Source organism: Melozone crissalis, unplaced genomic scaffold (assembly GCF_028551555.1).
Source record: "Melozone crissalis strain CALT ecotype California unplaced genomic scaffold, PUWL_Pcris_2 ptg000016l_1, whole genome shotgun sequence".
NCBI lineage: Eukaryota > Metazoa > Chordata > Aves > Passeriformes > Passerellidae > Melozone > Melozone crissalis.
Window position 1 is genome coordinate 21280108 of NW_026535794.1, and position 16496 is coordinate 21296603.

Below are 16496 nucleotides of genomic sequence, written 5' to 3' on the forward strand. Positions count from 1 at the left end.
CTGGAGTTATTTCAGAGAGAATGAGCTATTGAAAACATGGACAAGATTGTCCCTCCTCCCCCTGCAGAATAAATTTGAGTTAAGAAAAGAAGGATATGTAGGAGTGATTTTTTTTTTTTAATGCAAAATTAAATTAATTTTCTTTTCCATGCATCGTGGTAAATGATATTTTTGTTAGCATGGCTTACCTGTGACATATTAAATACTTGAAAAGTAGCCTGAAAAGAATAAAAGGCAAAGCTATATTTCCTGTCCAAAAAAAAAAAAAAAAAATGGAATGCCACAAGATGCAGCCATGGCCCATAAAGTGCAAACAATTGTTTTAGCAGTGTGCCAGCCAGTAGCTGTGAATAGCTCATGTAGCAGCAATACAGATGGAAATCCTTCAGTCAGAGAAGCCCTCATGATACTCATTTAAAAATGGGTATCACCCACTTCAACCAGAGGTACTCTTAGTTCTTTGCCATCCTTCTGCCATTTAAAAGGGAAAGTCACATGGAATGGAAGGTAATATTTTGATTTGTTTCAAAGAGTGCAGGTCTCAACTACCAAATAGATGAATGTCACAAAAGCCATGTAAGTGTTATAGTAGATTTTAGGGGTTTCTTCTGCCAGTTTTGGCTGACCACATCACAAATAACCCATGTAAAAATATAAAAAAATCTTTGAAAGACTTCATTCCTTCCTGGAACTTTTGTGCAGGGTCTTGATAGACGCAGGCCACAATTTTCCCATAGGATGAGTAGTGAGGTCCGTGCTATTATTTTTTCCCCCCCTCAAACTTCTTCACAAATACGTGGAAATTCATCTGTTTTTCTTTGAATTGGGGTTTTGGCAGTGTGGTTGGTTGGTTTGTTAGTTGGTTTTCTGTTTGTTTGGGGTTTTAAAAATTTGTTTATTTCTTTAGAGATGCTTCATTTCAGCCTTTCTGCTGGGAAAAGTTAACCATAACAAGGTTTTTAGCAGATTGCCTTCCTGATATACTTTTTATTCCTGGTCTTTCTCTGGCTTTGGTGAAAGATAATTTTCCTCATTATCATCCTGAATTGGGAATAGTATTTATCAGGATATGTAATCTGGTTTTAAATTGCTTCATTGTGGATTATATGTTACTTACAATGACTGTTTGGAGAAGCCAGCATTTGAGAGGGATAAGGAAAGAGAAAAACATCTGTGAATCCATGCACTTAAAAGTGTTCCTGAAAGTGTAGTATGGATTTGTGTGTCTTCTCCCTTGATAGCTGAGTACAAGTTGAGGTCTTCATTCCCCTCTTCCTGACTGAACCCAGTAACTGTTAGGAGTATGATGCCTGGCTCTGGTCTTCAGCTGAATGAGCAATGATGAGAATGGAAAGCAAGGCCTGACAAAGATGTGTGTGCAGAGATGTGCAGAGAAAGGTCAACCTCATTCAACCAAAGCCAGAAAATAAAGCTGATGTCCTATATGTGTCTTGGGCATCTGCTCAGCTCCCCCCAAGTCTCAGGAAAAAGGCTCAGCTGGCTGGGCCCTGACAACTTTTTTAGGCTGCTGTAACTTGGCAGTGTTTGATCAGGGTGTTAGTCTGGCTTTAAAAGCCAAAATATGTCACACAGCTCCACAGTGTTTAGGTGTAAAGCAGCAGAGGGCAGAGATTCTATTTGAACCATCATACCCAGTATTCTGAGGGAGTTTGGGTCTAACATGTTACAAAAAACCTTTGTGTGCCTCCTAGGTAAAAATCCACTCCTCCCTTCCCTGCACCTGTCAGCAGCAGGGACAGAAGGCCCTGAAATGCAGATGTGCTTTCACATTGCCTGTGGAGAGGCATGTGCTTCTTGTGATAGTTTCTTCTTTTTTTTCCTGATCATGCGTGGCACTACATAAAGAGTGAATATTTAGGGATCTCAGTTTTCCTTTGGTACAGTGAGATTGGAAGAAAAATCCCATGTTACTTACTGCACTATTGCTTGATTTTTGATTAATTAGGATTGTGGCAACTGATTGGTATCTCTTTAGGGGAAAAAACCTGGATACAATTTTCTACATTATGCATGATTGCACAAATGAGTAGTACAAAAGCTGGCATTTTTCTCTGCTGTTGGCTATTGCAATGGGGTACTGCCATTTATGGCATTTTTTCCAGAAAAGCTAACATATTCAGTACTAAAATCAGAAGGCAGATTGAATAGCTTTCAAAACCTCATACCCTGGGCAAAGCAAGATGTGTGATTGTCCTCAGCAATTGCCTCCTGTTTTTCATGAGCTTTAATAAGTGTCTTCCAACTAAATTGAATTAATGGTTTTTTCCAGACATATAATAATCACATATGCTATTAGACTGCATTCTGAACTTTGGCAAAGGAGTAAAATTACTTTGTTTTCCAGCTAACTTTGCTGAGTTTTCACAGAAGGGTCTGTTATTGCCCAAGCACACCCCCAAATGTTGTTAGTGAGGTGAGTGCTAAAGGGGAATTCCAGCTCTCCTGCTGAAAGTAGAACACCAGGAATTAATCCAGGTACCAGAAAAGAGTTGGCTGTCAGAAAACATGGGTTCATCTATGCTTTCCTAAATCCTCATAGCAGCCAGCATATCCCAGCTATACTTGGATTTATTTCACTGTAGCCAGAAGTCTAACATTTATAAGGCAGTCGCTGTTCCATCTTCTGTATTTATTATCCCTTAGCTCATAAAGATGATTGTTAAGCAAAATATAAAGCAGTACAGAGCTCCAGTTTAGAACAGCACACTTGAAATATAAGTTTCTGTCTGGGTTCCTCCCAGGAAGAAAAACTTTGGTGAGGGAGGGAACCTGGAAAATTCTGTGGAAATTATTAAAAGGGCTGATAAAAAAAAAATTGGCTTCTGTAGTGCTAATTTTACTGTAATGGTTCTTATCTAGTACACCAGTTTTAATATTCTACAGGCTGAAAGCTGGTAGTCTCAGTCTCTGAGAGGGTTAGTAATGGCACTATTGCAAGAGCTCTAATCATCAAGTATACACAAGTCAGACTCCTATCCCTCCTAAAGCAGGAGGAATTATTGTTAAAAATAAGTAACCTAATAAATATATACACATTTTCTTTTAAATTTTTTACTGCTTTTTCTCTAGTGGTCTGTTAGGAAAACTTGGGTCACATTTCTAAGTCAGTTTTCTAACCCAGCATCCTCAAGAAAACCTATGACTTGTGGATCTGGGGTTTGGTGATAAGCCTTACATATGACAAAACACCATGGGAGCTAGCAGCACAGCCAACAATCCATTAGAAGGATTTACAAAGCAGGCCAAAGCTTTTATGGTGACCAGGACTAAGCTGTTTGTTATATGCATACATTAAAACATGGCAGTGATGGAACACATAGATGGCTAAATTCTAAATAAAGACTTTCTAGATAATGATTTTAGGTAAACTAGTGCATGACACCTTTTTGATTTGTCAATACCAAAGCACAAGCCAATGGCAGAAAATTATTGATCTTCTTCTGTGTCCTGTTTCTCTGTTCTCCCCATGATGAATTAGGAACAGGAGTCTGGGAGCTAGCTTTGGGAGTATTTATCCCACAGAAAATGTTTGCAACAGAGGCCTTCTAGGCAACTCAGAATGCAAAAAAACCCCCATTAAAAATTCATAAAACCCATAAAAATTCACCATTAAAAGCAAAAGTGTTTTAGTAGTTGGAATGGCTAGAGAACAGACATGGAAATGATCTACCTTAGACATGAAGGGCCTGCAGTGTAGCTCCATCCCTTTCCCCTAAATTGTTAAGCAGTTAAGGAGTTAAGCATAGACATTGCTACACTGCAGCTGTGCTAGAAAGCAGACCTCAGAGATCTGTGGCAATCAGCTTAAATGGTTATTTTGCTTGCTCTCTCAGTTCTATATATAATTAGTCTAAACCTGCCTATTTGGTAGGAACTATTTAATTTCTTACATTTGCAACCTGTAGGACCTGAAATGGGGAAATGGAGGACCAGAATGAGTCCCCAGGGTCATCAAATCCAGTCCACAATTTTATGTCACTCCCCCTTTCCTTTTTTTATCCCTATACCCTTTTTTTTAGCTAAAAGCTACATAATGTGGACTCCTCCCCTTAAATGAATCAAACTGTACCTTAAGAACCAGTGGAATGTTTTCTCCTTTCTGTATCTGTTATGCTGATTGAATCATTGCTCTAGAAACTCACTTCCTAATAAAAATTTCTCCTAATTTCTATGTATCGGTACTCATGGACATTTTTTAACTTCTGAATTTGTCCTGTCATTGAGAATGTGTTCTATTTTTCCTTTCTTCATGCTTCTTGATGTTTATCTGCACTTGCTAAGCCAAACAAGTTAAGCTCTTCTAGTGTCTCTTGCCCACCAATCTACTAATTTCCTGCTATCTCCACAATCTCTGTCATATGTGTTCCCATTTGATTTTCAGAATCAGTGCCCACGGTTATCCACATTTTCCCAGGTGACATGGCACTGTTGCCTTGTGCAGTGGCATCAGCATTTCCTGTTTTGCCTGAAAACACTTGGCACAGTTCACATTTCTTCTTGCCCTTTTTGCAGCAATAGCACAAACTTTACTCATTGACTGGTCAACTAATAGACAGCAATTCTTCTTTCCAAACAAAGTTTCATACTATTTTATAGAAACTATTTTTATTCCTAGACTTTATGTCTGTGCTTTGAAAAGAGCTTCTTTTTCATTATTGCTTAGATTCTACCTCAGCATTAGTTCACACTATTTTCTTCTTCCCAGTTTAGACATTGCTCAGAACAAAAACTTAGTTGATTTAAATATAAGACCTTAAGTAAAACTCTTGTATCCTCAAATTCTAGGCATTATACTACTTTCTAACTTCTTGTTATTTATAACCCAGAAAATGGAAAAGAAATTTAGATATACAATCCCCTCTAACAGGTTTGACCATGGGGAATGCTTGAAAACAATGTAGCTTCTCCTCATATCTAGAAATTGTGTTTAGTTTCCATCACCACTGCTTTTCAGAAATTCAGGAATCGTACCTTTCATTTTCAGCAAGACATCCCTTTCAGTTTCCATTCTCTGCTTACTTGGGATTTAGGACAAGGCCATCTGGGCAGGGGACACTGCTTTATGTTGCCTATTTATTACAGACACAGTGTTCTGGTAAAAACTGAACAAATCAACTCAAATGTAAGAAATCCCCTGAAACAGCTGGATCCTGGTTTTAGTTTATACTGTTGACATTCAGCAGTGAGATGTGTCCAGGAAGAGTTATAATGCACAGGAACACAGGATGTTTGCTCCTCTGCCTGTTGAAAATAGAAATTTCCTGTTAATTTAGCAGACATATGACATTAATTCATCTTTGTTTCTTTTCTTTTTAAAGTCTGCTCTCACAACTACACAGCTGACACTGGTGAGCTGACATCTCCCAACTACCCCAGCAATTACCCGGTGCGCACGGAGTGCACCTACACCATCACGGTGGGGCTCAACAGGCGCATCGCGCTCACCTTCACTGACTTCGCCCTCGAGGGCAACAGACGCTGCACTGAGGACTATGTAGAAATCAGGCAAGGCTCATTATTTATCCTGTCCTGAGAACTGGTTTGTGTGTTGTCCAAACCCACTTAAGCATGTTCAGAATCTTTATTCTTAACTGTACATCCTGCTGTCAATGTGGGAAACAGACTTAGCAGAGAGCTTTAAAGGTGACCTTTTCCTGCTCTCATCCTGCTCTGTTGTCAGCTTTCCCACTTGATAAATTCCAGTTCTGAGAGCAAGTGCAGTGTGTGGACTATGTTCTCATGCAGTGCACTTGGGTTGTTTTCCTTAGTGCAGAAACAAGGAGTTTTATTGTCTGTTTTGTGACACGTTTTCCATATTTGAGAAGTTGTGGCAGTTACGTGAAGTTCCAGGTGACTGGAAAAGGAGAAACCATTGTACCATTTCTTAAAAAGGGTAGAAAAGAGGACCCTGGGTACTATTGACCTGTCTGCCTCACCTCTGTGCCTGGGAATATAATGGAACGGATCCTCCTAGAAGCTCTGCTAAGGCACATGGAAGACAAGGAGGTGCCAGCATGATTTCACCAAAGGCATCCTTGACCAACCCAGTGGCCTTCTGTGATGGAATGACTGCATCAGTGGATGAATGCGCAGCTACAGATGTAATCTCTGCAGATTTCTGTAAAGTTTTTGACAGTCTCCCACAATGTTCTTCTCACTAAATTGGAGAGAGATAGATTGGATGGATGGATGGTTTGGAAGATGAGGAGTTGATTGGATTATCACATCCAGAGGGTAGTGGTCAATGGCTTGGTGTTCATATGAGATCTCTGACAAGTGATCCCTCAGAGGTCTATTATGAGATCAGAGTTATTTAATATCTTCATTAATGACATAAACAGTGGGATCAAGTGCACCCTCAGCAAGTTTGCAGGTGACATCAAGCTGAGTGGTGCAGCTGACACACCTGAAGGACACAATGCCATCCAGAGGGACCTGGATAAGCTTGACCAATTGGCCCATGCGACCCTCATGAGCTTCAACAAGGTCAAGTACAAGGTCCTGCTCCTGGTTTGGAGCAACTCTCAGTATCTATACAGGCTGGGGAGTGAACAGATCAAGAGCAGCCCAGGGGAGAAGTACTTGGGGGTGCAGGTGGATGAAAAATCAGACAGGATCTGGCAATGTGTCCTTGCCACCCAGAAAGCCAACTGTATCCTAGGCTGCATCAAAAGCAGCATGGGCAGCAGGCCAAGGGAGGTGATTCTGCCCCTCTGCTCTGCCCTGGTGAGAGAAACCCCACCTGAAATGCTGCATCCAGCTCTGGGGCCACCAGCATAAGGACATGGACCTTGGAGCAAGTTCAGAGGAGGACCATGAGGACAATCAGAGGCTGGAGCACTCTCGTATGAAGACAGGCTGAGAGAGTTTGGATTATTCAGAAGAAACATTTTACAATGAGGGTAGTTAGGCACTGGAACAGGTTGCCCACAGAAGTAGCTAATGCCCTATCCTTGGAAATGTTCAAGGTCAGGCTGGACGAGGCTCTGAGCAACCTCATCTATTTGAAGATGTCCCTGTTTCTTTCAGAGTTGGGTGGCATAGATGGCCCTTAATGCCCCTTCCAACCCAAACTATTCTATACAAGATATATCCTATATTCTGTTTTATGTTTATAGTCTTTAGATAGTAGCTACTCTAGGAGGTAACAAGAAGAGCATATAAATAATCTGCTATATTTTTCTATACTGGCATCACCATTAAACTTAGGATACTAACCAGTGATTTCTAGGAAATTTTGCAGGACAGGGACAAGTAGAAGGAAGGAATATTTGCAGGAAGGTTACCTGCTCACAGTTCAGCAGCACCAAGTGCATATCCTTTCTGCTTTGTGGCTGCAGATGGATTTGCAATTTGCAGTGTTGGTGCACCCATTCCTGTCCTTGTGAGCCAGCTCTCTGGTGAACCATATCTGAGGAATGCAGTGTGTTTTTTCAGTCTGAGCATGCTAAGAGTTTCCATTACCTCACTGAGCACCATGATAAAGCCCATCCTGAATGTTATACCAGATATTCTGTATGGGTTGTTCCTTGGTAAATAGTATCCTCTTTTGAAAACCAAACAAAAATCTGCTTGCTGAAGTTGAAGTATTGAGATTCTGAATTCCACCTGAATTAGCTGGGTTTTTTCAGCTGTGCATACCAACCAGAGAAAGTTATGAAAACCTGAAAAGCTTTCTCAATATTTTCTAAGCAAAGCATTTCACTTTTTTTCTTTTTAGAAAAACAATCTGATATTAAATGCAATCTAACTTTATTTTAACAATTAACACTTTAATTTGATGACCCAAAAGTGGTCTTTTTTTTCACTTTTTCACCCTAGGAACTGAGAACATTTATTTATAGCATAAATCCAACTTATTTTTCACTGTGAAGAGTTCAGCAGTGTTAAACAGGTTCTAAGATATGGGCAGAACATTCTAAGTGCAACTCAGCACATTGCCACTGCCATAACTGGATTTTTAGAATGCCTCTTCAAAACTGATACTGTTAAATAGGTTAGCTGCACAAGTCTTAGGTGAAGTGCCACTCTCATTTCTTGTCCTGAGGTGTCCTCTGATAAACTGCATTCAGTCAACTAAAAAAATTGTTCATCTGACCACAGCTGCAGAGGCCAAGATGCAAGTGAGGTGCAAGTGTAATGAGATGCAACTGTTCTGGCACATTTCTCCAACTGCCAGTAACATGAGACAGCAGCAAGCAGTTTAAGCTAGGACTATGACAAGAAAACAGAGTGGCAAAGGCTAAGTAGAAATTTTGCTCAAAAGCAGCTGTAAACCTGTGAATATGCAATTGAAAGTCTTACTGTCCACTTAAAAAGCATCATAGGAAGATCACACCATATATAGGTATACACACCATATATAGGTATAAATTATCTGTCATTGTCCTACTGACCTGTAGGTTGATTGTAGTATGAAAGTGCTTAAAGAAAAGGTCAGGAAGCAATTGATAAGCAGGTTGTCACCCTCTTTTTTTATTCCCATAAGGCATGTGCAGGAGGCAAACCAGAACATTAGCTGTGAATCCTGATTACAGAATGAAAAAAATGTTACTGGAAATATTACTTAATTTAAAAACGGGAATATAAGTGGTTTTAGAACCAATTCTGAAGACTAAGAAAATATTTCAAAACATGCATCCCATCAGTGAAATTAACTCAGGAATGAATTTGCATTTGTATGGTGGTGAATAAACATAGTTTTTTTAAATAAGTCAGCTCATCTAGGTTTGCTGATGAGTGAGGAGTGAGAAAATTACTACTTCAAATTTAAGGATTACCTTTGGTTGCCCCAATGATTGTCAACCTGTAGAATACAGAGAATATAGTCTACCTGAGGCACTGCTCAAACTTGCCATTGTGTTGATACACTCAGGCTGCTTACATGAGAGAGTGATGTGCCCACCAAGGAGGTGGTTGTGGTAGGGCTCATTACTGCAAGCAGCAAGACTCAGTATTTGGTAGCAGTATTTCTGTTGAAGATGAAGAGTCAGGATTAGTCTTTCCCAGGCCAGAAGGATCACAAGATTTTTGATTTGCTGGCATTTCTCATGGTGTCTCTGACCAAAGGTTTTTCTTCTCTACCATTCTAGAGATGGAGGCTATGAAACTTCTCCTCTTCTTGGAAAATTCTGTGGTACAGACTTGCCTCCTGTTATAATCTCTCATGGTAACAAGCTGTGGATAAAGTTTGTAAGCGACATATTTGGCACAAGAAGGGGATTTTCAGCAGAGTGGGACGGTACCTCAGCAGGTAAAATGACTGCATCAAGTACAGAATTATTTTACACATCTTATTTTTGATCTTTTCTTTGTAATTAATTTCTCAACTTTTCCCCTTCAATTTTTCTGCTTCCAATATTCTAAAGTCTGTCTGCTAATTATATAGTGGCATATATGCATGTTGTTAAGAACAAAGATATTTCTTGATCCTTGGGCTTTCTGTTTTACCACAGAAAAGAGCATACGATTCCCTAGATAGAAAGTAGCTTCAACTTTCTCTTATGTTTAGGAAAGCAGAAATTAAGAATATAATTAAGAGATTTCTAATACTTCTCTATCAGAAGCACCCTTCAGGTTAGATAGTTAATACTTCTATTAGCTATGGGCTGTCTTCTGCTTACAACATTGATGGCTGGATGCAGATTTTTGAGACATTACTGAAGAAGTTCAGGGCATGTGAAGGAGGTCACCAGTGAGAATCACACACTCCAGGTTTAATTTTCCCTTCTTCTAGTTGTTAAATGTTGCTTTGCTTTCTCTGCTATTTTCAGGTTGTGGTGGGACTTTCACAACATCTTCTGGCATCCTCATGTCTCCCAACTATCCTATGCCATATTACCACAATTCAGAGTGCTACTGGCTGCTCAAAGGAAGCCAAGGGAGCCCGTTTGAAATCCAGTTTGAGCAGTTCCACCTGGAGCATCACCAGAAGTGCAACTTTGATTACCTCGCGGTAGGTGCCCTGGGGCACTCTGCCCTACAGGAGGCAGATGAGGGTGCTGAGTACAAAGGCAGGAAGAGCACAGGGCCCTGGCTTTCAAATGGTCCCAAGTGACCAGACTCAGAATAGGAAAGCTTGATGTTGATGTGCTCCCTTCATCTCACGGAGCCATGAGAGGCAAGGCAGCAGTGTCTGTGTAGCTGCTGGTAAGAAAAGCATTTATGTCTAGATAGAAAGAATTTGATAGATAGAAATAAGAATCTGTCTGTATCTTTTAAATTTTCTGTGTTTTGAACCAAGGCCTTAGCATGATTTCTTAATAAATTATGGGGAACAAAGCACAGTGCTGTCAATAACCACATTGTTAATACCAAATTTAATATCTGAATTGTTCCATAAACTATTTGAATGTTTCAAATGAAATTGAAATGGAGTACTGTGTTCCCCTCTTGGTGACTAAGCCCCTAAAAACTCACTAGTATTCAGTTACTGGCTTCCTGTTTTTGCTTGTTTCTGAAATGCCTGCCAGGCTTCCTCCAAGCAGAAATGGAATTTAACCTCTTGTATACCCAGTAACATTTCCCTAAGCAGACATTTGTCAGGGGCAAATTAATCAGACTTGTACTGTCATCAGCTTTATTATCTTTTCATTTCTCTTTTTTGTTTTTGGTTTGATTTTTTTAGCTATATGATGGCAACAGCAGCAGTGCTAAACCACTAGGTAAATTTTGTGGAGATCAGATGCCACAAACCATCCATTCCAGTGGAGACAGCGTGTACATAAAACTAAGGACAGACAGCAGTCTGCAAGGTGGAGGTTTCTTAGCCAAATACAAACAGGGTAAGTGAAGGAAGAGGAGATGTTTCTACAGCTCATGTTGTCTGTGAAGCTGCTTGCAGCCCATGATCTTACATATTGATCAGCACAGTAAAATCTATAGAGCATACCAATGACCCAGATTTTCTGTTCTGGCACAGTTACAGAACATAAAGACCTAAAAATTATCTGCCCATCTACCTGTGAAGGAGATTATCTCCTCCTCAGGAGAAAGCTAGTAAGGTGGCTTTATTTGTGTTACCTGCACCAGTGGCATATGCCACTCCAGATTTACTCAGAATAACAAATGCTGGAAGTCCATAACAGGGTAGATTTGTCAGTTCTTGCTCTTCTGCTCCTTCAGGCTCCTGAATTTTTAAAAGAGAAGGCAGATGCAGTAAGATTATCTGATCTTAGAGCTGCTTTTGAGGAAGGATGACAAAGGATAATTGAGTTTCTGTCAGCCAGACTCTGCCTCATTATGGGTGCTTGGGATAATTTAGCCTATCATTTAACATTTAAAAAGCTTCATTTTTAATATCTTGTGGTAAGGGTAATACTTTTCTTGCAAACATGTTTTTGTAAAATAGTACTAGCCCAGAAATATCAGAATAATAGCATTTGGAGAAAAATACAAGAAGACATATGCCAAAGTTATTTTATTCCCAGTCATAATCTGAATCCTGGTGTTTACTTTTCTCTTTATACACTTTATATTTTTTAACAGTTAAATGCACGTTGGAAATGATGCCATTTCATAACATACAAAGTGATTTGCAAGCATCTTTGTGTCCTCTAAATATGACATGCCCAAGTGACAAGGATTGTTGCAGGTTTATAGATGTGAAGCTGTCCTGGGGTTGGACGATAAACCAGAGCTGTTCATCCACACATGACACATGCAGTAATTAGGAGAGGGAGGAAGCCTTGGCTCCCTCATTCCTTACAGATATCACTACCATGTACTTTTGAGACTGCAATGTCAAGAGGATATATTAGCAAAGGTTCCCCCTGCCTTTCATTAATTAAACAGAAAGAGCACTTTCAAAGCACTCAGATGTAGAACCTGAGCTATCAGATAATGTGATTCACATTCATATTTAATTCTTGAAGATGCACCAGAGAAAGCTTTTAATGGCTTGCCCAAAAGCTAAAATTATGTAGGCAGTATGTTGTAAAATAAGGATGCTTAGACACCAGATACATTTACATGTACATGAAAGAAATGTAATGATTAATTGGAAAATGTTGCAAAGGAAAACATTTCAATGGTATCAAGTTACCATTGAAAGGCACCTCTGTGCCTGATATGTTTCCAATAAAATCCCTTTGGCAGGGGGTAGCAGATTTTACCTGTCTTACATTCTTCAAAGCCCATTTTGTGCTCTTTGTCCTGCCTTTCAAAAAGTCAAATGCTTCAGAGTAGCTTTGCAGGCAAGCTCCACTCCACCTGACCCTGACCTGCAGCTGTATCCCAAGCATTTTGAAATACTGAAAACACAGACTTTTAAATCCTTTGGAGAGAATAAAAAAAATGTGCAGGAGGTGGCTGTACTGCCTGTGGTGACAGACAATAGAGCAGCCATGCAGTGAATCTCAGCTATTTCTGCTGTTCAAACTCTGCAGGTTTGCTGCACAAACTGACCAGCCTGGTCTGCTCCTGCCTCCTGCCCACTCCCCTGGGCATTAATTACTCTGCTCTGCTCCCAGTACACATTGTTTGCTCTCTCCAGACAAGGGATTGCCCACACTGATATTTTTGTCTTTAGGTAAAGGTGGATACAGGAAAATGAGACTCACTGACCTAATGCTATAATTGTAATTTTGTTCTTTATCTAGTTTAGTTTATTTTTATTTTCTCTGCACTTCAAAGAAAGCTCTTATTATTCCAGGTGAGTGTCCAGTTCTTATGCTAGGATGCTATTGAATGTCTCACAAGGAAAATTATGGCTCCTTTTAAAAAAATTTCATTATCACATTCTCTTCCTGGGGCTAGAAAGCCCAATAATAGGAGTGTACTTTCCATTAGTTGTTTTAGCCAGTGATCACAATTTTTCCTAATTAGCAGAAATAAATCACTTTTATCTCTTTGTCAATATTTGTTGAGCACCTCCCCAAATTGTTTCAAATGACAGGGTACATTTCTACAATTAGTTAAAAAAAAAATGTTTCATGAATACCCATGTATTTAGACTTAAAGAAGACTGCCCAAAAATATGTATGTTCAAAAATATATACTGACGGGTATGCAAGTGTCAGAAAAGAAGGTCATAATAGAGCTGATAGATGCAAGTTTAAATAGCTGGAGTTTTGGTTGAAACATACAGAATATGTTCTTCAAGAGGTCACCATTCTCTTTCTGCATGGTTTCTCTAATCTGAAGAAAATATTTCTCACTTTGTAATGCTATCAGTAACTTGAACTAGTAATTTTTGAGATACTGGATTAATAACACTGAACAAAAATTATTTATAATCACTTTTTTTTTACAGTTTGCCATGAAGTGCTGACTGTTAATCGTAGCCATGGCATATTGGAAAGCTTAAATTATCCAAATAATTACCCATTAAATGAGCACTGCAGCTGGACTATCCAAGCCACCAAGGGGAACACTCTCAACTACAGCTTCACAGCCTTTGATGTAGAAGATGGATCTGACTGTAATCGTGACTTTGTGAAGGTATGTGCCCAGATTCTAGAAACAAGAAAAATCAAGTCTTTAACAAAAAAGAAAAAACAGTAAGATTGCAGAAGAGCAAGGGTAAATTTATCTTATCTAAATTTAACCATTAAAGCTCAAGTGTTAAATCCAAATGATTTAACCCTGTTTCCTCAGGGATCAGTAGGGAGTGAAGCATTGCTGCTCAAGGCAGGTGTGAGCCTCTGAGAGGAGAATCACTCTGCAGGTGCCTGGGCTGCTACAGTCTGACTTCCACCTTAGGCTGGATGCACTGGCTTTTATGGGCAAAGGGAGATGTTGTGATTCCAGCTTCACGCAAAGAAGGGGGAATCCTGAGATTAGCAAATGGGTAGCAAAAAGGCAGTGAGCTCAATTATTTTCCTCTTGTTATCTGAGAAGGAATGAGGAATATTCAAAAACTTAGATAAATGTCTACATTTTTACAGGGAGAGTTCCTGTGTCTCTTGTTTATACTTTACACAATTCATCTGCACCTTTAAAGGGAGAAAAAGAAAATGAATGCACCCACAAACAAAATGTGACATTTTTAGGCAAATGAAACCACAGAGTGAAGCTAAAACCAGGTACCCTTTATTTTAATTTCCTCCAAGAAAAATTTCAAGAAAAAAAAGGTTTTCTCAAAATTTTCTAGGAAAACTGAAAAGTTACTTCCTCTAAATTTTGTGCTTAGTACTGTAGGATATAAAGGGTAGGCATGATGACTCTATACTGTGGATTATAATCTCCTGCCTACAATTTTGCAGTTTTGCTGGACTAATTCATCCTTCAGATCTCACCCTTGTACAGGATGCCAGCATGAAGCCCCTGTGCTCTACTTAGGGTTTTGCACAAGAGGAACTGAAATTTAGAGAAATCTTAGAGAAGATTGCTTACAGCCAGGGAGAGGACCATGGAATAGTACCTGTATTTCTGGGGCTATTTACACCCAGGTATTGCAGAAGGTTCAGCAACAGACTGGTTGATGGCCTAATCTGGTCCTTGTAGATGTCCTCCCTCACTCCCTCTACCTCGTTACTATGGCAGCTTTCACAGCTCAAAATTGGTAGTAAATTGACAAAAGTGATGTTCTTTCCAGCTTTCTCCTCTTTGTGGCCAGGAATGGAAAGAAAGAATAGACATGTGAAGAAAATAAACAAGGGAGCACTGTATTGAGAACTAACTACTAAGCCCTGGTTTGTTTTTGTGAGGAGGCTGAAAAAGAAACATTGGAGCCAAGTGGAGAGGCCAGTGCTAGTCTCAAGATGCCTAAAGCTTTGACCCATGGAAAGCAGGAGCCCTGCACACAGTAGCCAGCCTGTGAGGAGCAAGAAACTTGCCAGATTCACTATTGTAGACAAAAGTCAAGGGTGGAGGAATAGTGCCAGGGGCAAGGATCTGATCCAAGGCACTTAAAAGAACAGAAATAAACATATTGGAGAGAATGAGGAGACAGAAGCACTCTTTGCTTAACAATTTTTCAGTGCTTTCAGTCAAAGAAAATACAGGCTGAAAGAGGTATAAAAAAGAGAAAACAAGGGGAAAATAAAGTCATGGAAGTGTGTTAAGGAGGCTTTTATTCACAATTCATGTAAGGTTACTGACAAATCTTTCTCCAAATGCCATTAGGAAATACCCCTTGGAAAAGATGTTCTCATTTGGTTGTTCCATGCTGCACAAATATGTGCCATAGTGTAAAAAGAGAAGGAGGTTGAACCAGCCAGGGAATTGAATAGTGTTTGCTCCCACCCTGCCTCTTGCAAAAGGGGAGGAATTGGCAAGGCTGGGAATGTGCTGTGGTGTAGGGGAAAGGGGGAATCATCTGCAACAAGCATGCAGTTCACTTTTGGACCAGGCTGCAGATATTTGGGACTTTTCTGTTTGAAATCCATATGGAGTCTGGCACTGCTGCAAATAGGAAAAAAAAAGGATAATTAAAAGAAACCTCATAGCCATTCAGCTAAAAGAAATTACTTTTCTGCCACATATCAGTTTTGAGATTCCTTTATTTCAGCGAGGTCTAAGAGGGGGAAGATCTGATGCTGTTGCTGAATATAACAGAGTCATAAACCTGTTCACTGTGGTCTGAGTAGGTGATGCAGGGACCATACACCAGAGTCCCTCACCATTTTCTTGGAGGAAATGGGAACCTGCTGCTCAGACACTTTCCATGCAGCTGTGCTCATGAACCAGGGTAGCCACTGGTGCTGATCAAGTGCTCTTTTCCCTGGGAGCTTTTAAGGGTCCCTTCCCCCATCCTGTTTTGGGATTTTGGCAGCAGCTCCCCCACCTCAGGCACGTACCTGAGCAGACAGCAACACTCTCTTTGTCTTCTTAGCTCTGTGGCAGCTCTGACAGCAGCAGCATGCTGCTCCATGGCAGCTAGCAGATGGCAGGCTTGGTGATGATATCTCCTGCTGCTTGCTGGGAGGCTGGGGACAGGAAGGACAAGAGTTGGCTCTTAGGGTGGATTTGCTGATGATCACAGCTGTAGTGGCAGAAGGAGTAAGGAAAAGTGGTATGTGGTGCAAGGACAAGACTAAATGATGCAGAGGTGTTATGGCAGAAACATGACCTGCCTTAGCAAACTACAGTCAAGAAATGGCAGTTGCAAAAAAACCCCAGAAGTGGTAAAGCAGTTTTTAAAAGTTAGTGTGAGAAACAGATTTATGGACATGTGGACATATTTTTATAGTCTCAAACTAAAGCTCTAATTTATTTTTTTTTTGAAATCTCGCTGAATTCTGAAGGATAAAATTATGGTGCTTGGTGGGGTGGGGACAGCTCGACTGAGCAAGCTGTTTTTCCTGAGTACTGCTGAACCTTGCTTGCTGAACAAAATGCTTTTGGTTCCCGTCTTTATAGGGCCTGTTCTTTAGCTTTGTGTTTAATTATGGCTGACATTCTGACCCAAGCCCACATAAAAAGAGTATTTTGCCTCATGACTAATTCAGTCAGATATACACAGTTAATTTGCTATTTGCTCCCTGGCTTAGTCCACATGTGAGTCAGAAGTTATATGTGTAATGTCAAAACCA

The 16496-nt window shown here is 40.0% G+C and overlaps 1 protein-coding gene across 1 annotated transcript in view; it reads left to right on the forward strand.

Annotated features, from left to right (window-relative positions):
- CUBN (cubilin) overlaps positions 1-16496 on the forward strand; it is a 142990-nt gene that overhangs the window by 29999 nt on the left and 96495 nt on the right. The window contains 5 exon segments of the mRNA XM_054273929.1: positions 5340-5526; positions 9114-9274; positions 9795-9976; positions 10649-10805; positions 13274-13461. Of these exon segments, the coding sequence (XP_054129904.1) occupies positions 5340-5526; positions 9114-9274; positions 9795-9976; positions 10649-10805; positions 13274-13461 (875 nt within the window).